This window comes from Rhinatrema bivittatum, chromosome 8 (genome assembly GCF_901001135.1).
Source record: "Rhinatrema bivittatum chromosome 8, aRhiBiv1.1, whole genome shotgun sequence".
NCBI lineage: Eukaryota > Metazoa > Chordata > Amphibia > Gymnophiona > Rhinatrematidae > Rhinatrema > Rhinatrema bivittatum.
This window is the reverse complement of record NC_042622.1, coordinates 148,531,724-148,557,857: the sequence shown is the minus strand read 5'-3', so window position 1 is coordinate 148,557,857 and position 26,134 is coordinate 148,531,724. Positions and strand designations below refer to the sequence as shown.

The following is a 26,134-nucleotide window of genomic DNA, read 5'->3' as shown; positions in this document are numbered from 1 at the left end:
ACTCTGGCTATTAAGGCAGAGTTCTTTGGATTGGTAGTCAAGACCATAATTTTTTTAAATTATTTTTATATTCTGCCTTTCATAATACTTCAAAGCAGACTGCTCTCTCTCTCTCTTCTTCCTTTCTACCATTCTCTCTCCTTTCTTTTTTCCCCTCATTCTCCTTTTTCTCTTTTTCTGCATTGTTGGTTTTTTCTTGTCTTCCTCACTCTTGCCTTGTCTCTCCTTTTACTTCCTTCCTCATCACCTCGGCATTCTTGAGTTGATTTCCCTGAGAGGATCTGCCTAATAACTCCATTCTGCGTGTCTTCCTCCCTCCCTTCATCCGTCTTCTGATGTAAGGAGTTACAGTATAACCAGGACAGGCAATTATACAAACAGGAGAGGAAGGGGCGAGCAGTTAAGTGAGGATAAAAGGGAAACCAGGTGTGAAAGTGACATTGCATTAAAACCGGGAGGTTTGCCAGGGCCAATACTTTGGAAAAGGTCCTTGACCATTACTATATGGACCGGAGCTGAATCGGGAAACGATTGAAACTGTAACAGCATTCGGGCTACAATGCACATAAAGCTCCCTGTTTAATTGGTTTGATTTTACTTTCTTTTCCTGCAAGCCCCTGGCCGACTGGTATGATCCAAGCCCAAGAGGAGCTCGGAGGTGCTTGGGATAGCTGCCGTAATTCTGGAGGGGGAAGAGAGAGAGAGGGGGACGAATATGTTACCACCACTGGGATAATTAAGCAGGAAATCTTGTTCATATCTCATTAGACATCACTTCCACAGTTTGGGAGTTGCAGGAGAGGGAATCTCTTGTCTGGCAAGCATAACTGGGAAGCAAAAGATCCTTGGCTTGATCACTGACTCTGTGTATGATCTCGGGGGGCGAGTCTCTTTATCTTCATTTACCTCAAGTTAACCTTCTTGTAATCGTGTAAAATCAACAATGCTATCCCTTTACTCTTTCTTATGATATCATGCAATCTGCTAGCACACAGATAACTGCAGTGACATTCATCCTACAGGTGGCTGCCTCTGCACTGTGCTGTACAGCACATAGAACTGAATCATATTGTTCCTTTTAGTAAAGATATCTATGCTTATTGCTGCACCATCAGGGACAAATTATGAGATTAATTGTGTATGAACTTGTCTGTCTGCAGGACCCTGGAAGGAAGTTTTGCAACTATCTTGCCTTGCACCCAGAGCCCAGTTCAGAATTTTAGGCCTTGTTCTGGCGGAGGACAGGTGCATTATTAAAGGCCATGGGGTTCAATGATTTACTGGAGACTGTCGGAGGAGTGGGTTACTTCCAGTTCCTGCACAGTGCCATCCTGCTGCTCCCTGTCTGCTTTGTGGCCTGCCACAATTTCCTACAGAACTTCACTGCTGCCATCCCGGCCCACCACTGCACTCTCCTATCCCATGCCAACCGGTCTGGCTTAGAGGTCCCCATCGAAGCAGATCTGCTGATGGCATCCATTCCACTAGATAGGAACCAGATGCCGGAGAGGTGCCTACGCTACTCTACCCCACAGTGGCAGCTGCTCATTCCCAATGCCAGCACCCCGGATGCAGCGATGAAGACTGTCATGGAGCCCTGTGCAGAGGGCTGGTCCTACGACACGAGCCTCTTCAGCTCTACCATCATCACCGAGGTATGGATGGATATGTACCACAGATCTCTGTAGCCTTTAGTGTAAACTAATAGAAGGGGAAATTTTCAGAACTGTGCTGGCAGGTCCAAAATCCATGGGTACATGTGCCTGCAGAATTTGCATGCTTTCCTTGAAAACTGCCCAAGGAGAAAATATACCTGCAGAGATTTGTTTCTGTTTTTCAGCAGAAACGTTTTCCTGCCAAAACTACACATGTTGTTGCCTACCTCAACCTAACCCTGCCCTAGAAACTCCTCCCTGAAAATGTGGCTAAAAGAAGGCACAGTGTAGAACAATGCATCTACTTCTATACGCATACAGGGCGGGAAGTTGTCGCATGATCCTTTTACCTGTGTAAATAGTCACGTGCATGGGTAAATGGTTTTTGAAAATTGCCTTCAGGTTGTATCAACAACAGAGTGATATTTGAAAATTCCAGGAGGCAAAGAGTAAACAAGACATTACCCTTCTGCTTCCTGGATCAGTTCAAAATGTTTCTGATTTTTCTGTTTCATCATGTTCTGGAGAAAGGCACCAGTGACATTATGCGTGGCTGGTGCTGACTGGCCCATATTAGCAAGGAGTTAATATCACCATAGTGGTTAAACTAATCGGTCAATGCCCCTCCATTTTTGTAAGGTCACCGGTGACACTGCAGGATGCTGCCTACAGAATTCCTACAATAACATTTTTTTATATTGAGATGCTTGTGATATCTATCTATTTATTTATTTTTCAAAACTTACCTTCCGCACGTATTCTACGTTGAAGGCGGATAACAAGGAAACATACATCATTTAAAAAACATTTGTCACATTAATAAAAGAAAGACAATGGGCCTTATTTTCCAATATCGCATTAGGGGGCGTTACCAATGCAAATGAGGCTTCTTTCGTGCAGTGGGGAAACATCGTGTGTGGCGATGTTTTTGCCATTCGCGAAAACATTAGTGCCGCACACAATGTTTTCCCACTGCATGATGATTCTTTCAGTCTTTTATCGCGGTGCATGATATTTCCAGAGAGAGAGAGAGAGAGAGAGAGAGAGAGAGAGAGAGAGAGAGAGAGAGAGAGAGAGAGAGAGAGAGAGAGAGAGAGAGAGAGAGAGAGAGAGAGAGAGAGAGAGAGAGACTTACTATAATGCCTATGCCCTACATAGGTATTTTAACCCCTATAGGAGGGCCACCTACTAACTCGGGGTGGCCACCTACTAGCGTCGGGGGTTGGGGGCCACTTTCGCATTCCACATGAGACCTACGGACAGAACAGTGGTCTCTAGTGCAGATTTGCTGGCTGTTGGAGTGAGGACGCTCACTCCAAGAAGTGGTTTGGGCAACGTTCTCTCTACCTAGCTTGATGGACACTCTACCTGGGCAACAACATGCTAGGTGGAGAGAATGTTGGCCAAATCTCCGCTTGGAGTGAGCGTCCTCACTCCGACGGGCAGCAAATCTGCACTAGAGACCACTGTTCTGTCCGTAGGTCTCATGTGGAATGCGAAAGTGGCCCCCAACCCCCGACGCTCATACCTAATCCCCACCCCGAGTTAGTAGGTGGCCCTCCTATAGGGGTTAAAATACCTACGCGAGGTTGCAGTTGTAGTTATTAGCCGCGCTAACACTGCGGCTGTTTCGCCGCACACGATACACAGGTTCCCGCTTTACATATGCTCCGCCCCGACTCCGCCCCCTGAATACCAAATGCCTAATTCGCAAATCGCGTTAACAGCTGTCAACGCGATTTGCGAATTTATCGCACGCGGTAAAGTGCTTGGAAAATGAGGCCCAATGACAGTAACTATAGAAGCTGGAAGTTAATACAATACAAGAGTAAATCTTCCTCACAGTGCAACTTGGATAAAGAGTACAAATGCTATAGGTGGCAATTTTCAATAGGATTTACACGTGTAAATGTAACCACTACTGTAGCAATTTTTAAAAGCCATTTATCCGCATAAAGGGCCTGATTTTAAAAAGCATTTACTCGAGTAAAACAGGGTTTTACTCGAGTAAATGCACTTTACTTGAGTAAGTGGGCTTTTGAAAATTGCTATAATATATGCCATTGAATTGTCCATAGGATTTACTTGTGTAAGTGCACTTTACTCCAGTAAATGGCTTTTGAAAATTGCTACAATAGTAGTTACATTTACATGTGTAACTCCTTACCCCCAAAGTGCACTTACGCAGGTAAATCCTGTAGGCAATTCAATAGCATATATTGTTGCAATTTTCAAAAGTCCACTTTCATGGGTAAAGTGCCTTTACATGGGTAAAACCCATTTTTAAGCATGTAAATGCTTTTGAAAATCAGGCTTATAGTGAATAAGTGAACTTTCAATTGTTTCCGAAATTGCTTCAGGCATGTAATTAGTTGGATCTATTCAGAAAAAGAATTCCAAGAGTTAGGACCAGTGATAAGAAAAGTCGATATCTCTGATCTCAGAAGACTTAATTTCTAAAACAGTTTTTCAAAACCTTTTTGTACAGTATAAAGTGGAAGCAACCCTCTTACTCCTACTTTTCCTCTATCCTGTCCCTTTCTTTCTCCCCTCAGCAGTTCCTTTATCTCTGTTTATTACTCCTACCTACCCTTTCTCACTGGGGCTCCCCTCTCTCTTGCAGTGGAACTTGGTGTGTGAGCAGCGTAGAATGAAGCAGATGGCTCAGTCCATTTACATGGCAGGAGTGTTAGTGGGTGCTGTTGTCATTGGAGGCCTCTCTGACAGGTGAGTGTAGGCTGAGGTATGTACCTGTGTGTGTAGGTCTGTTTAAGTGTCTGTGTGCATGTACACATGACTCGATGTTTATCCATCTCTATGTGTACATGATGTGTGTGCCGGATGCAGGCACGGGAAGGGGCAGTGGTCTCCTGGACTTCTCATAATTTGATCTCGAGTCTGGTTTCCTCCTATCTGTGTCTAAGGTTTGGGCGCAGGGCACTGCTGATCTGGTCCTACCTGCAACTGGCTGTAGCTGGCACCTGTGTGGCGTTCCTCCCCTGGTTCAGTGCCTACTGCGCCTTCCGGTTCCTCTGTGGTATGGCCTTCTCAGGTGTCCTCCTCAACACTATCTCCCTGAGTAAGTGGCAAGCAGGTAGCCAGCGCCTTCTCTTGGGCATACATGCAGCTAGGACTTTTAGAGAAGTCTATGGCATGGACGTTGTGATTTCTAAAGAAGTCTATGACTGAGGAGACTATAAGAGAATCCTCTTACTTGGGCCTACATTAGTGAGGGTTTGCAGCTTCTAGAGACGTCTGTCACTGGAGAGCTCTGATCTTTGCAGAAGTTTGGGACTTGGGGATGGGCAATGGCCTTCAGAGAGAGGTCCATGACTGAAAGTCTGCAACTTTTAGAGAGGCCTGCAATGGAAAGTTGTGGCTTTTAGAGAAGATTGTGATGAGAGAGCAAGCGACGTTTGCTGAAATTTGTGCTGTAAATCCTGAGTTGGATTATTCTCTTCTTCAGACCAGGGGTTCTAAGAACAAGAAACTCCCTTCTGACCTTCTTTTTTCCCTTGTAGTTCTGGAGTGGATGCCACCCAAAGGCCGCACCTTGGTGGCCACTCTCTTTGGCTATGGTTTCACTTCTGGCCAGCTGGTCCTCGCAGGTTTAGCCTACGGCATCCGGGACTGGCATTGGCTCCAGTTCACAGTCTCCGTCCCCTTCTTCCTCTTCTTCCTCTACTCTTGGTAAGTGGCACTGAGGTTCACGTGTGTGTGTGTGTGGTGGGAAGAGTGGGGGTGGACCTGTCTAGCCAGTACAGTGTCTGAAATATCCACAATATGAATACAGCATGAAAAGCTGAAGAGAGACCTCAGGAGAGGAGACTCTAGCAGTATGAATACAGCATGAACAGCTGAGCAGAGACCAAGAAGGGAAGAGACAGCGTCACCCTGGGACATGCACAGTATGAGTACAGTTCAAACAGCTGAACAGAGTCCTCAGAGGAGGAGAAAGCTGATTAGTTGTCATCTTAATCATCAGAATAAAATCTAAATCATACCGTAAAATAGGTTGATATCCATATTCAAAAGGGTTTTAATGCATAACTTTTGAGTTATCCAGACATATCCTGTGGTTTAAAGTTCTACCCCTCTATCTGGATAAAATTTAACTGGATAAGTCATTACCCAGATAAAATTTATCTGGATAAATTGGAAGTATTCCAGGGCAGAGTTGTTAGCCAGATAACTAACTTACCCAGCTAAGTCCAATATTCAGAGTTAGCCAGATTTGGCAAAGTCTGGACATGCTTCAGAGCAGGTTTAAAGTTATCCAGGTTCACGTGTATTCAGGGCTGGTGGAAGCACTAGTTAGACTAGCCAGCCGCCTAGAACACTACAGTTCTGGGGACAGTGCAACCATAGCATCTTCTTCTTCCCGCCCATGCAACACGGAAGAGGAAGGGGTGTGACATGGGGCCACATGGGCAGGAAGAAAGAGAGGCCACACCACTACCCTCAGAAGCAATAGGAAGAGGAGCAGTAGGGCTGAAGGAGCAGGGGAAGCAGTATCAACTGTGGGCCATCAGGAGTAGAAGGCAGAGCAATGTCAACACTGTGGGCTGAAGAATGAGGAAAAGTGCTATTGGCCGCGGAGGCTGAAGGAGGAAGGGAACTAGTGAGAGCGAAAGTGTTTATAAGTGAAAGAGAGTGTGTGTATGTGACTGAGTATTTGTATGAGTGAGAGAAAACATATGTGTGGTGGATCTATATTCAGGCAACAATTAACAAGGACTGAATTACATAGTCTGTATAAACAGATAAGCATGGGTGTAGCTTGCTTATTGCGGTGATTAATACCCCTAACTAAATTAAGCTATTTCACTTAGATGCAGTTCCAACACTGCTCTCTACATTAATGGTGGGGGTGGAAGGGAAATAGAATAAAAAAAAGGTTACTAAGAGCCAAGAGAAACAGATAAGTATGTGAGAGAAAAAAAAAAGTGCGAAAGCTTGCTGGGCAGACTGGATGGGCCGTTTAGTCTTCTTCTGCCATCATTTCTATGTTTCTATGTTTCTATAAGTGAATATTTGTGTATGAGAGAGAGCATGTGTGTGATTATTTATTTATTTATTTAACACTTTTTTTATACCGACCTTCATAGTAATAACCATATCGGATCGGTTTACATTTAACAAGGGTATAACTGTAGCATAACTGAAGAAAGTTAAACAAAAGGAAATGAATAAGGCAAGTTACATTCAATAAGGGTAAGGAACTTGGAAGCTTATATAGCTGGAAGGAAGTAAAGGTGGAAATAATTAAGAAATACAATGGAGGATACGGGTTAAAGCTTAAGAGTGCTTTAACCTAGAGGTGCTCTAGTCTCTAGTCTCCATTCAAACATGTCAGCTTGAAACTCCCAGGGTATAATATAATCTTTCTCATGCATGTGTACTAAAATGCAAAGCAAAAGTAACACATGTGAACTTGCAGGTCAATAACCAATTTAGTAGGGCACACATGTAACAGATAGCACATGCTAATTAGACTTTTATTCCCTCCTCTGACTTTACCTGCACACCCCCATCCCCACTTAGCAAAATTAATAAGAAGTCACTTTTTTATATCTTACCAAGCTACCAGTCTTCACCATATTTCTCTTCAGTGAATTGCTGGGCCAGTGCTGACTGCTCCAGGATGTATGAATCATGGCTGCTACCAGGGAATTTAGCCACCACGCTGAGAATCCTCTGGTCAGCGTCACACACCACTTGCACACTGAAGGAGTGATAATGCTTTCGATTCCGTTGTGCCATCTCTCTTCCATGAGGAGGGGTGAGAGCCACATGGGTACAGTTGATAACTCCCATCACATTTGGCATACCGTCTATGTCAAAACACTCTCTTTTCATTTGCTGCCACTCCCGAAGCTGTTGTGGGTATCTGATGTACTGCTTGACCCTCTTCAGTATGGCCCTCAGTACCTGGGTGAATTGATGGGAGAACGTGGATTGCTCCATGCCAGCTACCGTAGCCATTGTGTTCTGGAAAGAACCGGTGGCCAAAAAAAGAAGGGTTCCAAGCAGCTTCACCAGGCCTGGGTTGGCAAGTCCACGTTCTATGAGGGGATCAATGTACTCCCTGAGCTCTTCATACAGGCCCATGATAGCCCTGGAGCTCAGTCTGTAGGTCCTGACAACATTCGACTCAGGTATTCCCAGCAGCGTGGTCCTGAGATGAAAAATCCGATCCTTCCGTACCTTTCTGTGGCCTGTTCCAGCTGGAATAGCCTGCTCCTCACGATCCCTTTCCTCCACCTGCTCCCTCACGATCCTCTCTCTCCTGCCACATCCTCTGTCACCTGCCAAACCTTCCGTTGCTGTCATCCTTTGGCGAACCCGCAGGATATACCACAGCATCAGGAATAGCTGGACACAATCAGATATCTCCATCCTAGAAATCACACCAGAGCTGCACGAACACATAACCACACCACACCCATGCAAGCATTGGAATAAAATGACCTCTGAGTTGGTGCTGTCACTTAACTCATGCCCTGACCATGGCTCTTAAAAAAACCGCATTAAAAAACCCGCACTAACATTAGCACAGCTCCCTGCATTGACTATGATTAGGTAATCACCTCCTTTGCATGCTATTCGCACAGAAAAAAACTGCGGGTCAGTAAGCGTGTTCATACGCGCTTTTCCCCCATGCACAAAACCCTTATTACATCCCCATATAGGGCTTTGTGTGCATACAAACACGCGTACAGGCGCGCATGAACCCGCGGCATCTTCAGCGCACCTTATTACATCGGCCCCATAATCTGGCTTTTTGCAGTTTCCAGTTCAGTTTTTGTCTGCATGTTTCTGTTTCTTTATTCTGTACTTGTTGAGGGTCTATATGTTTTGCATATGTGACGCAGATGAGGTAGTCTGCTAGTGTGTAGTTTCTGTGTAGGGATCTATAGCAGCTTAGTTTTTTCTATTTTAATAATAGGAAATGTATTGATATTTTAGAACCTGGTATAATATTTGTAGTGTGGCCTTATCATAGATAGGGTTGTTGCTGTTTGAGTACTGGCAGTTATTGCTGTTTTGGTATAGTAGGTTTACTATATTATAATTGTAATTTGTTTATTCATGGCTTTCTGAGGGCCAACCCCACACCCAACACATATTAAAATAGGCCTAATGCCATAGGAATTCCAAGCGTCTTTTTTACTTTTTTGCAGGGTTTTCTGGTTGGCACCACAATCATGTATGTAAATATAATATACATATTTTAAGTGATATTTATATCTCAGAAGATTGTATATTGAATGTTCTTTTCTATGTAAAATATATTGTTATAAATGCACAATTTAAAATTGTATGTGGAAGGGGATAACTGGGATGAGGGACACAATTATGTAAGATTTATTCAAGACCCCTAATACCCTTGCACCAACCATGCAGAAAGTACAGAGAGGGGTGACCAAAATGATAAAGGGGATGGAACAGCTCCCCTATGAGGAAAGGCTGAAGAGGTTAGGGCTGTTCAGCTTAGAGAATAAATGGCTGAGGGGGGATATGATAGAGGTCTTTAAAATCATGAGAGGTCTTGAACGAGTAGATGTGAATCGGTTATTTACACTTTCGGATAATAGAAGGACTAGGGGGCACTCCATGAAGTTAGCAAGTAGCACATTTAAGAATAATCCGAGAAAATTATTTTTCACTCAAAGCACAATTAAACTCTGGAATTTGTTGCCAGGGGATGTGGTTAGTGCAGTTAGTGTAGCTGGATTTAAAAAAAGGTTTGGATAAGTTCTTGGAGGAGAAGTCCATTAATTGCAATTAATCAAGTTGACTTAGGGAATGGCCTCTGCTATTACTGGCATCAGTAACATGTGTTATGGTTAAGCGGTATTTGGGTAGATTCTTGGTACTGAGGCAGATGACCACGCCCACGGGGAGGAGCCCCGTGAGGCGCCGCAGTACTGGGCTAATTGCAGACGCACAAACACAGTGTTAGTTCTTTTATTAAACAGCTTGAAGTGTGCCACCAGAGGTGGCAGTAGTGAGGTAGTCTGGATATAGCAGTCTCAAGACCCTCGGCAGAGGGGACCCTTCTCACCCCGTTGGTATAGGGGAATTCCGGTGTAGGTTTCCCAGTAAGACAGCACTGTGGATGAGATAGACTGAGAGTTAGATTACTCACTAGATGGTTGCTGTCGATATGCGATTCCACCAGGTTGAAGATGTTGGTAGCAGCACCGAGGCAGGGAGAGCAGGCCTTTGAAGGTGCAGGGCCTCTGGAAGCTGGGGCTGTTGAAGTCAATCCCTGGATAGCTTGCGGTGACCTCTGGACTCCTCTCCCAGGGGATGCTGGGAGCAGTATGCAGATGAGAGAGCTGAAGGTATTTTAAGTCTTAAGTGCTTAGTGGATAGCCAGACTTTGTCACCAGGCTAGAAATCTGGAGTCTTGCAGTGGTGAGCATCGTATCCTTTCTTAGCACGAAGTCCTGCTTTGAGAAGCATCTCTTTGGTCTGAGCCCAGACTTGTTGAATATCTTTGGCAGTAGATTGAGCTGCTGGGGACGACACGGACAGTGGAAGTGGCAGTGGTGGCAATGGTAGTTGTCTTGAAACCACTTCGAATGGTGTTGATCCAGTGGATGTTGCTGGATGAGAGTTGATGGTAAATTCAGCTCAGGGCAACAGTTCTGCCCAATCATTCTGGCGAGTGTTCACATAGGCACGAATGAACTGCTTGAGTGTACTATTCATCCTGTTTGTCCGTTAGATTGAGGATGGTATGCTGAGGTGAAGTCAAGAGAAATGTCAAACTTCTTGCACAATGCCATCCAGAATTTAGCTGTGAATTGGACTCCGCGATTGAAGACTATGTGCTTAGGCATGCCATGTAGGCAGAAGATGTGCGTGATGAAGAGCTTGGCAAGCTCCATAGCTGTGGGTAAACCAGGGAGAGCCACAAAGTGAGCCATCTTTGAGAACCGATCTACAGTTACCCAAATCGTGTTGTTTCCTCCTGAGAGTGGTAAGTCCACCACAAAGTCGGTGGCAATGTGTGTCCATGGCTCATCTGGTACTGGTAAGGGTTGGAGTAGACCCCAAGGATGACCGGGTGGCGTCTTCTGTCTGGAACAATTTGCACAGGAAGCAACATAGGAGAATGTGTCTTCCTTCATGGTGGGCCACCAGTAAAACTTTTGTAGTTTAGACAGCGGTCTGCATTGACCAGGTGTCCAACCAGTTTAGAGTCATGAGCCCATGCTAACAGCTTTTTTCTGAGGTTCTTTGGTACGATGGTTTTACCTGCAGTTACAGAGTGAGTAGCTGCTAAAATGATTCTTTTCGGATCAATGATGTGTTGTGGTTCCTCTGGGATATCCTCAGAGAGAAATGAGTGAGATAAGGCATCTGCTCTGATGTTTTTATCTCCAGGGCGGTATTTCAGCACAAAGTCGAATCTGTTAAAAACCAGAGACCATCTCGCTTGCCTATGGTTTAGGCACTGTGCGTGGCAGACGTATTCCAAATTCTTATGGTCTGTAAAGACAGTGACTTGATGTTGCGCTCCTTCGAGCCAAGGGCGCCACTCAGCTCTTTATATCCTATTCCGTAATTTTTCTCTGCAGGAGAGAAGCAACAAGAGAAGAATGAGCATTGGTGTAAAGCCTTGGAATCACCGGCCTGGCTTAGCACGGCCCCCACGCCAACGTCTGAGGCATCGACCTCTACGATGAAGGACTTAGTGGGATCTGGATTTCAGAGACATGGCTTGCTCTAGAAGGCGTCTTTTAATTTCTGGAATGCAGATATAGCCTCCGTAGACCAATTAGCAACATTAGCACCTTTCTTCGTCATTGCTGTAAGCGGAACAGTGAGCGAGGAGTAGTTCTTGATAAAAGACCTGTAATAGTTGGTGAACCCTAAGAAACGTCTGAGAGCCTTCAGACCTGTGGGTTGAGCCCAGTTCTTTATGCTCTCCAGCTTCTGTGGATCCATCTGGAACCCATGGTTGGAAACAATATAGCTCAGGAAAGGCACTGATTCCTTTTGAAATTCGCACTTAGACAACTTAGCGTAAAGATGGTTCTCACTGAGTCTTTGCAGCACTCTTTTGACATCCTCCAAATGAGTGGTCATATACTTATATGACGACACATTTGTAGAGGAGATCCCTGAAAATGTGGTTCATTAAATTTTGAAAGACAGCCGGGGCGTTGCACAGGCCAAAGGGCATCACTAAATATTCAAAGTGACCGTCCCGGGTGTTGAAGGCCGTCTTCCATTCATCGCCTGAGCGAATGCGAAGTAAGTTGAGGCTCCTTTAAGATCAAGCTTGGAAAAGATCTTGGCTCCTTGTAGTCTGTCAAATAGCTCTGAAATGAGAGGTAGCGGGTAACGATCTTTCACAGTTATCTCATTGAGACCTCTGTAATCTATACATGGACGTAATGTTCTGTCCTTCTTCCCTACAAAGAAGAAGCCTGCACCAGCAGTAGACTTGGATGGTCTTATGAAGACTTTTTGAAGATTTTCCTGAATATATTTGGACATGGCTTTATTTTCTGCCACAGAGAGAGGGTACACCCGTCCTTTGGGTGGTTCAGTGTTCGGCTTCAGATTAATAGCACAGTCAAAGGATCTGTGAGGCGGTAGTATGTCTGCAGCTTCTTTAGAAAAAAATATCTTGGAATGATGCATATTGAGGCGGCAACCCTGGCACCACTGGGGTAGTAGGCATGCAGGATATAGGAGCGACCTCCATCAGGCATTTACCATGACAATCTGGGCCCCATCATGAAAGCTCCAGAGTAGCCCAATTGAATTGAGGCATATGCTGCTGCAGCCACGGTAGCCCCAGCACTATGGGATGCATGGCCTTCTCTAAAACAAAGAAGGAGATCATTTCAGAATGGAGAGCACCAGTCCGCAGACATACTGGTTCGGTGAACTGGGTTACTTCACCTGGCAAGGGCTCTCCATGAATTGAAGATAGGAGTAGCGGAGACTTCATAGTGGTAGTGGGAATCTGCAAGTGCTCCACCAATCATTGAAGAATGAAGTTACTTCTTGCCCCTGAGTCCACTAGGGCAAGAGTCTGATACTCTAAGGGTCCGCAGATCAAGGTTACAGGAAGAGAGAGTGGAGGAGAGGGGGCAGTAAGACCTAAGAAGAGTCCTCCCGCAGGACTTAGGTCTGCCAGTTTCCCGGACATATAGGGCATGTTTGAACAGCATGGCCAGCTTGTCCACAGTACATACACAGCCACAGTTTCTTCCGTGTTCTTCTCTCTTTAGCTGTCAGATGGCTGCGGCGTAATTGCATTGGTTCTTCCTCACCAGCCACTGGAACCGGAGGAGCAGGCCTGGGTGTGGACTTAACATGAGTTTCACCCTGAAAGGGTCTTCAGGGAGTCTTGGTCTCTTGAACCTTGTCACGAAGTAGGCGATCAATCCTCGTTGCCAACTTCACTAGTTCAGCCAAGGACTCAGGCATTTCACGAGCAGCGAGCTCGTCCTTCAGACGAGAATTCAGTCCCTCAAAGAAGAGGGTCCTCAGGCATTTAGGGTCCCAATGTAATTCAGACACCAGTGTCTTGAATTCGATAGCGAAATCAGCCAAAGGTTTATTACCTTGCTTCAGGTGAACCAAGGAAGATCCTGCAGTGGTATACCAGGCAGGGTCATCAAAAACCGATTTGAATAGCTTGAGGAATCCTTCAATGTCATGTAGAATAGGATCTTTGCGCTCCCACAGTGAAGAGGCCCAATTCAACGCTCTTCTGTCCAGATAAGACAAGATTATAGGTGGTCTTGGCATAAGCTGCGGGGAAATGGCTAGGTTGCAGGGAGAAATGCATGCAACACTGATTAACAAAACCTCTGCATCTCCAAACTTCCCCCGAGAAGCGAGTAGGAGCAGACAGAGGTACAATAGTCTTGACCATCACTTCTGGCGGTGTAGCTTCTTTACCTGTGGTGGTAGGTAGATTCATCTGTGTGTGCAGCAAGTTGAATGCAGTAGCCAAACTCTCCAGCGCACTCTGCTGTTCGGAGATTCACTGGGCCAGGCCTGGAATGGCCTGCAATGCGGTGAGCTGAGCCGAATCCATGGAGTTAGCAATCTGTTATGGTTAAGCGGTGTTTGGGTGGATTCTTGGTACTGAGGCAGATGACCACGCCCACGAGGAAGAGCCCGTGAGGTGCTGCAGTACTGGGCTAAACACAGACCCACAAACACAGTTAGTTCTTTTATTAAACAGCTTGAAGTGTGCCACGAGAGGTGGCAGTAGTGAGGTAGTCTGGATGTAGCAGTCTCAGGACCCTCGACAGAGGGGACCCTTCTCACCCCGTTGATATAGGGGAATTCCGGTGTAGGTTTCCCAGTAAGGCAGCACTGTGGATGAGATAGACTGAGAGTTAGATTACTCACTAGATGGTTGCTGTTGGTATGCGATTCCACCAGGTTGAAGAAGTTGGTAGCGGCACCGAGGCAGGGAGAGCAGGCCCTCGAGGAATGAGTACCTGATCACTGTAAGGCACCTGAAATAAAGCAGAGGGCCCCAAGGAGAGGGTACCCAAGTTAGCAATACCCCGAAGGGCAGAGAGAGAGCTTTCAGTGGCAGCACGGAAGCGGCAGAGTAGCTTAGACTGGCCGAGACCAATCCTTTGCTAACTCAATTAGCTAGCAACTTAGTACAGGCTATATACCCGGATGGCGTGACGTCAGTAGAGGGGAACGCCCCCTAGGTTCGCGCAAATGCTGGAATAAAGACGTGGGTGGCCCTAGTAGGCCCTTGGGAGGAGCATGGCGGGAGGCAGCACCATAGCCGTTCCGGGGACGCCGGAGAGGTCGGCTTGTAGACGCAGCGGCAGCCATTTTCCCAAGGGAAGTGGGAGAAGCCGTGAACAAGGTGAGGCAAATGGGGCGAAGCTGTCTAGCACCGACGGACGCAACAGCATGAGATCTACTTAGTGTTTGGGTACTTGCCAGGTACTTGTAGCCTGGTTTGGCCTCTGTTGGAAACAGGATGATAGACTCTTGGTCTGACCCAGCAAGGCAATTTCTTATGTTCTTACCTGGATAATTTTTACTTTAATGGGCTATAATCAAAACATAGTCAGTTACTTGAGGGAAAAACAAAATTTGCCTGTGGGCCTACGTGCATGATCCCCTACTCCTCTAACCTGCTGTCGGCCATAATGCCCAATTTCCTTCTCCCTCTCAAACCCCCCTAAAAGATTAAAAAATGTTTGCGGGCCTATTGCCAAGGAGTCCCCCCCACTACTCTCTCCCCCCCCCCCTCAAATTCTGAAATTATATTTGGATTCAGGGCCCCTTTCTTATTCCCTCCTGTAATCTCAACCCAAACCCTCCTACACTACTCTGCACTTCCCAAAATTCTCATAGCCACCAAGAGCGCAGTTCAATTATGCTGCTCCAGGCAGCATCTAAGATTGCTTTGATAGCATTGTTGGTAGACTAAGCTATCAGTGTTGCTGTCACATAATAACTCTAACAATAATACTGGTAGCTTACACTGGACACGGCCAGGAATGGTATGATTGTACCTCGTTCCTGGCGGCTGTGGTGGAAGTGCCATATGTGGTGCAAGGATTTTTTGTATGTTTTTCCACTTCTTATCCAGATATATTTTGAATATAGCCAGTTAAAGTAAAAGTTATGCAGTTACATATACCTAGATAACATTACATCTAATGGATATATTCAAACATAGCCAGTTAGGTTTGAAAGCTAGCAGGGACTTGTCTTGCTGAATATCTGTGACAATTAATGTGGTTAATTTAAGGCAGATAACTTGGCTTGCTGCATTTATGAATATTGACCTCACTGAATGCAAAAAAGAACCAGAAGACCCACACAGTGGATGGGTGAGTGTTGGGGAGCGACAGACTAAAGACATGGCTGCTAACCCCCTTCTTTGTTCTCTACCAGGTGGGTGCCTGAGTCCAGCCGCTGGCTCATCCTGAAGAAGAAACCACATCTAGCAATGAGAAACCTGCAAAAAGTGGCCCGGATCAATGGGAAAAGAGAGGAGGGAGACAAGATCACCTTGGAGGTGAATAAAAAGAAAGAAAAGAAAAAGGAGCATATGTAAGATTCTCACATGGGCCTATTTCAGGGCCTCTGACATCCCAAAACTAGAGTTACCACCTCAACCAGGTCAACCTGAGGAGGCTGATCCAGGCCTGGTTTTGCCTCATTGTATGCAGGAAGATCTAGTTTCCTGCTTTTCTTAGAGAAATTGAAGCTACCTATTTATAGATGCAGTTGGGCAGAGGTGGCCAGCTTTGTTCCTCAAGAGCCACAGATAGGCCTGATTTTCAGGATGGAGGCGGTGCATGCACATTCATTGTGGATATCCTGAAAACCAGGCCTGTTTGTGGCTTTTCAGGACCAGAGTAGGCCAGCTCTGCAAAGGGAAAAAACCCAGGATCAGCTCAGCCTGGTCCTGATAACTTAGAGACAGCTAGTGACCCTATATCCCTGGGGTAAATGCTGGCAACTGTTCCATAGCAGGAGCATATGTGGGTCTCAGAAATATTGTAGGCAGAGGACATCAGCACATCTTCAAGCCATGTGGCTTTGGGAAAGTATCTGTCACAGCACTGCCAAAGTTGGGAAATTGCTGCATAAAATGGATCTGTTTGTAAATTACTACTATAAATGCCTTTGACTAGGTGGTAAAATCCCATATGGAAATGGAAACATTAGCTGTGAAGTCCTCATACTCAGCCCTGGACCTGTTCCGCACACCGGCCTTGCGCAGGATCTCTGTGTGTCTCATGCTGTTGTGGTAGGTGATCCTTTTCCTCAGTCTTAAAACCTCCCCACTACTTCAGAACTCTTTCCTCTGTCTTAGATCCCTTCCCTATGTTTTTGATCCTTCTATGACAGGGGTAGTCAACTCTGGTCCTCAACAGACACAGACAGGCCTGGTTTTCAGGATGTCCATAATGAATATGCATGAGATCGATTTGCATACACTGCCTCCACCTCTTGCATATTCATTATGGATATCTAGAAAACCAGCCTGTTTGTGGCTCTCGAGGACTGGTGTTGGCCACACCTGCCCTATGCCTTATAACTGTTCTCTTTGTCTCAGAGCCTTCCTCTACTATGCCATTGATTCTCAACCCAGTCCTCGGGACACACTCAGCCAGTCAGGTTTTCAGGATTTCCAAAATCAATATGCCTTAGATAGATTTACATATATGGCCTGCATTGTGTACATATCTATTTCATGCATATTCATTGTGGAATTCCTGAAAACCTGACTGGCTGGGTGTGTCTCAAAGACTGGATTGAAAACCACTGCTTTATGCCTTGAAGCCTCTCTGTCTAAAACTTTCCCTTCACATTAACATTTTCTTCTTTGTCTGAGAAGCCTTTCCCTTCACTAAAGAACTCTTCTCTTTTTAGAAGAGCTTTGGAACCCTTCCCCTTACCTTAAAACTGTCTCCTTTGTTTTAGAACCCTTCCTGCTGTCTTAGGACCTTCTTCTCTGCTTGAGAACCCTTTCCTTTGTCTTAACAAAACTACATGGAGGGGAACTTTCCACCCTCAGTTTCCAAGAGACTCATTTCCAAACTTTAATGACCTCCCTCTCCTTAAATAAATAAAAAAAAAAGACTTATAAAACATAATTAAAGTTAATTATATTATATTCTGTAAATGTGAAAATATAAGGGAAGGAATAATTTAAGACTCCCATTCCATAGCAGTTAGAGTTGTTCCAGGTTTTATGTCATGCTTAGGGACCTTCGTTTTCAGTTTTCATTTCATTTTCCTCAGGAATTTATGAGTGGGTTTTTTTTTATAAAAAACAAAAATGGGAAAAAAATCAGTGGAAAAAATGAGTTTTTACTTAGGTTATTATTTTTAATACTTTAACATGTAGTATGCACATTCCCAAGATCTGTAGGTTATGATTATTGTTGCGGGCGTGGACCCTAGGAGCGAGGTGGAGTTGGCGCAACCTGCCGGGTGGAACTTTGCAGGTCCCCACCATCGACTGGCGGAGTTAGGTAAGGCAGAGGCCCAGCTGGAGCTTCACCTATACTAGCCCACATCCCCCTTAGGTTGAGCCCTCAAGTGCCAGGGCTGGCAGGTCTGCTGATGAGATGAAGAACCATAGAGATGGTTGAATAACAGGCCAGGATTTGAGGCAGGAAGAGTTCAAGCATGGTCAGATAACAGGCAGTGGTCAGTGGCAGCGGAGTTCAAGCATGATCAAGTAATGGACAGTGTTCGGTGGCAGGCGGAGTTCAAGCGAGGTCCAGGAAACAGGCCGAGGTCAGTACTAAAGATCCGTCCAAGGGAAGTCGGGATGGACAGGCAGGCAGAGAGGCTAGGAAGAGCCCAGGTGGGCAGGTGAGGAGACAGAAGACACGGAAGAAATGAAGACTGACCACACAACGGAGAATGAAGACCACTGGAACAGAAGACACAAAGACCAGGAACTGCAGACACGAAGACCAGGACACAAAATGCTAAGACAACCCATTTTACTAAGCAATAGAGTATCTTGTTGCTGGAGATGTCTTGCTGCTGGAGAATTTCCCTTTGATAGGGCAGCATCATTGATGTCATGAAAAGGGGTCGTGGGGCTTTCCCTCTGCAGTCCCTTTAAATGTAGAAAGGAGGCATGCACGCATGCCTAAGAAGGGTGTGCTGCCCCTGGACCTGTCGGCGGCTTCCCTGCTGCGAGCAGTGACGGCATCCTGCTACGTGTGCAGGCCAGCCATGTCGTTCTGGGATGGAGGGGAGAGCAGCGGTCTGTGGAAGCAGCCTGTGGACCGCCAATTATTTATATATATATATATATATATATATATATATATCTATATATCTATATATATATTTATTTATTTATTTATTTATTTAAAAACTTTTCTATACCGTTGCTAAGTTAAATACCGTCGCAACGGTTTACATGTAGGCACATATTTAATGTAGGTAAAAGTGTACAATAGTACATTCTAACAGGTGCCATCAAAGGTTCGGATACAATATATCATTAGACATAGTCATTTAGCGAAGTAGTTCATGACCAATTGTACCAAGGTACTTACACCGGTAGTTTTATTACACATAGTATTATAGTTATGGTTTATTGTGGTGTGGAATTCATAGACTAATCTACTGTATAGTCCTAAGGACTGTATGTCGGTGCCTTTCTGTCTTTTCCTGAAATATTTCTCTCTATTCTCCTGTCTCTTTGTAAAATGCTTGTTTAAAAAGCCATGTTTTTAGGTTTTTCTTGAATGTCTTGAGATCACTTTGTAGCCTGATCTCTGGAGGCATTGTGTTCCAGATTATGGGTCCTGCTAGTGATAGGGCTCTTTCTCTCACTTGTGTCAGTCTTGCTGTTTTAACTGATGGAATGGTTAGGAGTGCTTTATTTGTGAGCGGAGGTTCCTGTGTGGAGTGTGTACCCGTAATGCTGTGTTCAACCAGTCTGATTTCTCATCATAAATTAGTTTGTGAATGATACATAGGGTTTTGTATTTAATTCTGTGTTCAATTGGTAGCCAATGTAACTCTGCTAGGGTTTCAGTTATATGGTCCCCCTATATTTATTTATTTATTTATGTATGTATTTATTTAGCTATTAAGATTTTATTTACATTTATTGTTTTATCTATTTCACTTTATATTGTATATATTTTGAAATCTTATTGTATGATTATATTTGATGTTATGGTTTGATTTTCAGCTTGTATTTTATATTGATATTTTATTTGTAAATTGTTTTGATTTGTTATACGAAAAGTGATCAAGAAAATGTAATAAACTAAACTAAAATTCATTTTTTTCTACTGAAGTTCTCTTGTTTTTGTTCATTATAATAAACACTGATAAATTCCTGGGAAAAATAAAATAAAAACTGAAAACAAAGGCCCTTATTCATGGTTAACTAGGTACTCTGTATGGGATTGTTTGAACTTAAGCTAGTTTAGCTTCTTACCAGTTCAGGTATACAGCCAATTAAGTTCACAATAAAAGCTGGAGTGACTTCAAATTCCACAGAATAGAATCTTAACATATTCCCTGAATGGAAATAAAATACATTACAGCAGTGGTTTCCATCTCTGCCCAGGAGGCATACTTAATATGTCTGGTTTTCAGGATAATTGTAAGGAGTATGCATGAGAACGATTTACATATATTGGAGACCCAGTGTATGCAAATCTATTTCATGTATTCTCAGTGTGGTTATCATGAAAACCAGACTGGTTAGATGTGCCTCAAGAGCTGGTTTGCAAAAAACTGCATTAGAACAAAAAGAAGGGAGAACTGAAATCAAAAGAGGATGCAGCAGAGCTAAGAAGGAGTCCAGGTAATGTTTTCAGCTATCTGATGATACTTCTGGTCTGACCAATTTCTTCTGCTGCCCTTCACTCACAGGTTCTCCACCAGCTTTGCCTATTATGGGTTGGCTATGGACCTGCAGAAGTTCCAGCTCAGCATCTTCCTGATTCAGGTACTTTTTGGGGCCATTGACTTCCCTGCCAAGTTGGTGTCTGCCATCACTATGAGCTTCATTGGGCGCAGGTTCACTCAGGGCACTGCCTTGATCCTGGCTGGGCTCATGATCCTTGCCAACATCTTTGTACCAGAAGGTAAGCTGTTTCCTGCACTTTTCTGGTATATGTGTGGAGGAAGGAAGAGTAGCCACTGTACCATGTGCAATTTCCCAGTGGGGAGCCAACATGGTGCCAATGAATGGAGTCAGCTATAGAATATGTTAAATTGATGATGTATACAATGGCAAGATCTTTGTCAATCTTTGGCTTGTCCAATGGAATTCTTTCCTTCCCACCTTACCTCTAGAGATGAATACCATGCGTACTGTCCTAGCAGCACTGGGGAAAGGATGTCTGGCTTCCTCCTTTACCTGTGCCTACCTATATTCTGGAGAACTGTATCCTACTGTGATCAGGTATGGACTGCAGCTTCCCAACTGGGGTTGTTAGCCCAAGGTTACTGTGTGCAATCCCTTGACAGATCTTTAACCAAAGGGAAAAAAGATCTATGGGCTCACTCTGTCATAAAATCTCAACTTCAATAGCCTAGCTTTGGATCCCTTCTGAGGTAACATCTGTGTAGCAGGTCCCTTGTTTGGGGAGATTAGCCTCATCCAGGGGTGCCATGGGTCCAGGTCCAAGTCTGGATGAGGAGAAATATAATCTTGCCCCTTGCACAGTCCCTTGCACTGTCAGTCACTATCACTATCAGAGGGTCACTATCTATAGTCAAAACTTCCACTTGGTGCAAAGATGTCCCATAAGAGAGCAAGGAAACCACAAGACACAGCCAATACTCACCAGGATCCCTCTATACAACCAGTGCAAGGGGAAGAGTTCAAAGGACAAAGGACAAAATATCAACTATTTTCATTGCCATAATCTTTTTGATGTTGTTTGATTTTTGGAATACTGGCTTGAATTATTTTATTTAAATTGCAGCAAAGACTGAATGCTGTGTGTGCCTTCCCTTCTAAGATCTCTTGCACTCTTATCCATAGGCAAAATATCTCCTGATTGGGGAGTCAGGGTTGCAGCACGTAGCTAACAAAAAATAGAAAAATATCCCCAAGCACAGAAACTGGAGGGAAACAATTCACAAATACAAAAACATAAGAAAAATCCCAAAATGGGTCAGAAGCTCTCAATTTGTAATGCAAACTGTTCCGATGTCTCTAATCCAAGAGTCCAATGTTCCTTCTTTGTTATCTCTAGTACAAGAGTCCAAACTTTCTCCTTTGAAATCTCTATGACAAGAGTCCAATATATATTCTCTTCACCCAAGCTATTTCTGGTCACCTGAGCAAACAGATCTTTGACCCAGTCCTTTGGAATCTTGGGGGTATGCCCTTCTCTCAAACACAGGTCAATCAATCTCCTTCCAAAAATATTTTCAAATCTCTTTCCTCAAAAATCCTGCTTGAATGCTTGAATTGCCTTCTTGAGATCCTGGGGGAATCTCCAGCTCTCCAACCACTCTCACCTTGAGATCTTGGGGAAATTTCTAGGACTCCAAACCAGTTTCTTTGAGATCCTGGAGGAATCTGTAGCTATAGCTATGACTCCTATCTTCTCACTGAAGACTGATGATGCTCCAAGGAATTATATACCTTAGAAGCCAGACCCCCCAAAAGGTGGGATTATATTAATGAGAGGAATCCCAAATACTAAAACTCATGCTACTGCCCCTTTCTAGAAAATACTTGGGAGAAATGTTAGTGACTGGCAAAGCCCCTTCACATTTGTTTAGATAGAGTATTGAGGACAGAAAAGTCTAAATGTCATATAAAAGTCATGGGATGGGGACAGAGAGAAGGCAAAGTTCCCAGAGAAGTAGAAGGCACAATGCCCTTTGAACATAAAGGAGCTATTATTGAAAGGACTCTAGCTGCCTAACTATGGAGTTAGATGGCTAGGTTCCCGGAGGTGTGAATATTTCCCTACGCATAGCTGTGGTCAACTTAAATCTAGCTAGCTATGTTTTAGGTAACTAGATTTAAATTTATTTGCAGACACAACTTAGCCAAGTAGATTGCTGTTTAAATTTAGCACCAAATAACAGGCTAAAACATAACTAACTTAGGCACTCTGCTCTGCATTGAAAATTGACCCCAAAATGTAACTTTCAAGCTTTTTCTTTCTCAGAGAGGTCCTGGATTCTGACCCTTTCTCCTTGGTATTTCCAGGCAAACCGGGATGGGTTTTGTCTCTATGAATGCGCGCATAGGCTCCATGGTGGCTCCATTGATCCTCATAGCTGGTGACTATGCCTCATTCCTTCCACCAGCAATCTATGGAGTCTCAGCAATCATAGCTGGGACTGCAGCCTACTTCCTGATGGAAACTCTGAACTGCACACTGCCAGACACCATTGAGGATGTGGAGAGCAGGTTGATGCTGACTTAGTTTCTTCTTTTGTCAAGTTATTACTATCACATGGTTCACTGTTGTTCTTGTAGAGAGCACCCATTAGGCTATGGTACTGGGGAAGGGATCAGCTTAGTTGCGGTGAGTGTGAGACCTATGCGCCTGTAGTACTGGGGAGGGATCAGCTTGGGGATAGTGAGCTTGGGATCCATAAGACTGTAATATCAAGGAGGGCTCAACTTGGTGGAAGTGTGTGTGGGACCCATATATTTGTCTTACTGGAGAAACTTCGGCTTGGTGGCAATGAGTGTAGGACCTAAAAGGCTGTAGTACTGCTTATGAGTCATCTTATAGGGCAGAGGGTGAATAACTGCAGTGGGTGAAAGGAAAATTTGTATGAAGAAGCCAGCTTTTCAGAAGATCCCCATGCCCTGAATCTTAAATGTTGTTAAGCTGACTGAATTTCCTGTCATGTTCTTCACTTAGGGCCAGATGCAAGATTTTTCTTGAACAAAAAGAGGCAGCGAGAGTTGAAGAAGCAGCTTTGATGCTGAGAGCATCCTCCAGCCTGAAAAGCCCCATATAAGCAAGGAACCAGAAGGTGGAGGGCAGGGAGAAAGGTTGTGTCCAGATATCCAAGGGACACTTCTTTCTCTGTTGAACACCAAGCAGACAATACACAGACTGAACGGTTATGCATCGCAAGATAGTGGGGATAGGAGAAACACTACCACTCCTTCCTTATCCACTTCCTGCCCACCACCATTGCACCACATTCAAGACCCTCTAGGATATCTGAGGTTTAATATTGTGCATCTGAAAGACAAAGTTTCACAATTTACATTTTTTTATGAGATAAGGGAATGGCAGAGGGATTTGGTTTTGCATCTTCTGATGATGGGATTTTAGAGACTAGTGAAATCCTGTTCTTTCCAATGCTTTCTTCCTGGAAAAAAATGGTGCTTGTACTCACATGAAGGATGAATTTTTTTTTTTTGAAGGCCCACAGGGCAAACCAAGCAGGTGGAGGAAAAGGTCTGGTACTCAGTACTGGCATGTACTCCTTTAAAAACAATCCTGTATCGATTATATGTAAACCTACCTTCTATCCTGCCTGGTCATTCCCAAGAGTGAATCAATAACACCTGGACTGAAGCAGAACAAAGGCAAAAAGCAGGCATAGCCTACAAAATACCACATTTTGGAGAAGCACAGAATACAGTATGATAGCAGATAATGATCACAAGGCTCATCCAACCACTGTGTTTTGCTCCATCCTATTTAGTTACCGCAGAACCTCCTTGCTGTCCAGCGTAACCCTCATTTTCCAGGGAATCAATGCAGTTGATGTTCATAGGTGATGGGCAGAAAGTCCAAAAACATACCTTTGCCCGTAAGGGAGAAAAGCTTAATATTTTAATTGCCAATCTCTCATTCCCAACCTTTTGACTCTAATCTAGAGCCTTCGTCAGGATCAATGCTGGATGGTGAGGCCAATTCTGGAGTGACAGAACAGCATGAACTGATTAAAAAGTAATGTACAACTGTGCCAGTCAGATGTAGAATCACAACTATTACCTTCTGCAGGACACAATGGCTGGTTTAAGAGTGAGGTTCGTTCCTGTCCTATCATAGTCTGCATACGACAACCCATTTGGAGAGATTGACCCAAGTGATAGACATGGGTTCAATCCCAAAGCCTGACATCTACCCTTTGAGCCAACAAGGCTGGGGACATTGCAGAAGTAGCAACCATGACTGGGTCATAAGTGCACCTGCGCCTCGCCTCTCAGCTACTAGACTGTCATTATGATACCTGAGAGAGGGGAAATAAGATGAGGCATAAATCCCCAGATAGTCAGAGATGAAGACTCACAGCCCCATTGTCCCAGTAAAAACCAGTTCCGATTGAACTGGAAGCCAGGAGGGAGCAGGGGGAAGCTGCTGGATTGAAAAGAAGAAAAAAAGGAAAGAGAAACTAAAATCACTGCTAAAAAAATAAGGGGCTCGATATTCAGATGCCAACTAGCCGGATAAGTCACTTATCTGGCTAGCCAGCTAACTTGGGGTGGGCAGAGGGCAGATTGGGGCGGCATTATGTAGCTGGATAACTTATCTGGCTAAGTAGCGATATTAAGACTTAGCAGGATAAGTTTACCATCTAAGTTAGACCTGCTCAATAGGTTTAAACTTAGACAGATAGAACTTATCCGGCTAAGTAGCAACTTCTATACAGATATTCAGTGACATTGTCCTGCCACTGCAATTCCTTGTAACTTAGCCGGATAATTGTTATCCAGCTAAGTTATTTAGCCATATAGGCTATGAATTTCTACTCCAGGGATTGATTGTTTCAAACCTCTAAGTAAAAATAAAACAATATTTTCAAACCTTTGTTGTTTGCTTGGCTCCTTTACTTTCTAGGGGAGAGGTTCTTTTTTTCCTATTTTTGGTATTCCCTCCCCTCCTTTTATGTTTCCATTTCCTTTTGCCTTTTTCTCTCTTTGCTGGCTTGTATTTTATCTCTTCCTTTTAAGTTTTCTTTTCTACCTCGTTCACTCAACTGTTTCTTTATCCCTGCTGCATCCTGCTCTGCATCCAGTGATTCCTACTTCTATCCCATTCATGCTCCGCTATGAATCTTGTATACATTATCGTTATCCATTCAGGACATGTGACGGGGGTACTATATTGGTGAAGCGGGTCCAACATTAAAGACAAAAATAAACCTACGGAGACACTGATTAAATGGAGAAAAGTAGCACCTCTGTGTGGGAGCATTTTTCTAAGTCAAATCCTTTTCCCCACCTCCTAGATCATCCCTCTTTCTCCTCCCACATCCAAGGCCTACTTTCCTTCTCTTCCTCCCTGAGATCCCCTCTTCCTTTTCCCATTCTGAAATTCCCTTTTCTCCTACCTCCATCCCCAAGATCTTTCCTTCATCTTATACCTTTTTCCCTCCCAAAAAAAAAAGCAAAATATATTGTATAGAAAAAAGCAAGACTGGAAAATGACTTTATTTTTATGATGCAAAATAGAATTAACTATTTAATATGCAAAGTTATGCAAATATGCCACAGAATTTCAGAAACTTTGCTACAGCAACTACTCCTGATCTGCTGCAGGAAAGTAGGGGATGTGATATTATTTTAGTCCAGTAAAAAGATTTTGCCTATAATTTTTGTGGACCTTTTATTTCTCATATAATAAAAATTATTAGGAGTTATAATGAATCATTTTTCAGAACAGACTCTGACATACTCTACAGATAGGGAAAATGTGCAGGCAGTAAAGAAATACAGGGAGGTAAGGCTGGCCCTAGTGGGGTATGGATCCTGGAGTAAATCTGCCCAAGCAGGGACCCCCAGCCTGGAGGCTGTTAAGCAGAAAAGATGGGGCGGCTGTTCCCGAAAGAGGTTGAAAAGCAAGGGAGGGTGTCAACCCTCCAGACCAGGCCTGAGATTTGTCATCACCGTTGCACAGGCTGCCTAATCTTGTAACTAGAGATTAAACTTTTTTTTTTTTTTGTAACTCTTTATCATACTTTTTCGGCATACGTTATACATATAGGTCCATTATATATCAAGTACACAGCAC

At 44.1% G+C, this 26,134-nt stretch overlaps 1 protein-coding gene across 4 annotated transcripts; it reads left to right on the top strand.

The window, feature by feature from the left end:
• Positions 1–453: 453 nt before the first annotated feature.
• Positions 454–25,705, top strand: LOC115097725 (solute carrier family 22 member 20-like). Of its 4 annotated transcripts, none has more exons than XM_029613730.1 (11): positions 454–539; positions 1,161–1,655; positions 4,279–4,382; positions 4,580–4,734; positions 5,177–5,345; positions 15,576–15,699; positions 16,322–16,437; positions 20,052–20,266; positions 20,478–20,586; positions 22,357–22,560; positions 23,024–25,705. In XM_029613730.1, the coding sequence occupies exons 2-11, from the start codon at positions 1,263–1,265 to the stop codon at positions 23,121–23,123; spliced, it is 1,689 nt and encodes a 562-aa protein (XP_029469590.1). In that variant the 5' UTR covers positions 454–539; positions 1,161–1,262; the 3' UTR covers positions 23,124–25,705. The 4 variants fall into 4 exon arrangements, with proteins under 4 accessions (XP_029469590.1, XP_029469589.1, XP_029469588.1 ...); XM_029613729.1 differs by having other exon boundaries at positions 460–586; XM_029613728.1 differs by having other exon boundaries at positions 460–628.
• Positions 25,706–26,134: the final 429 nt, after the last annotated feature.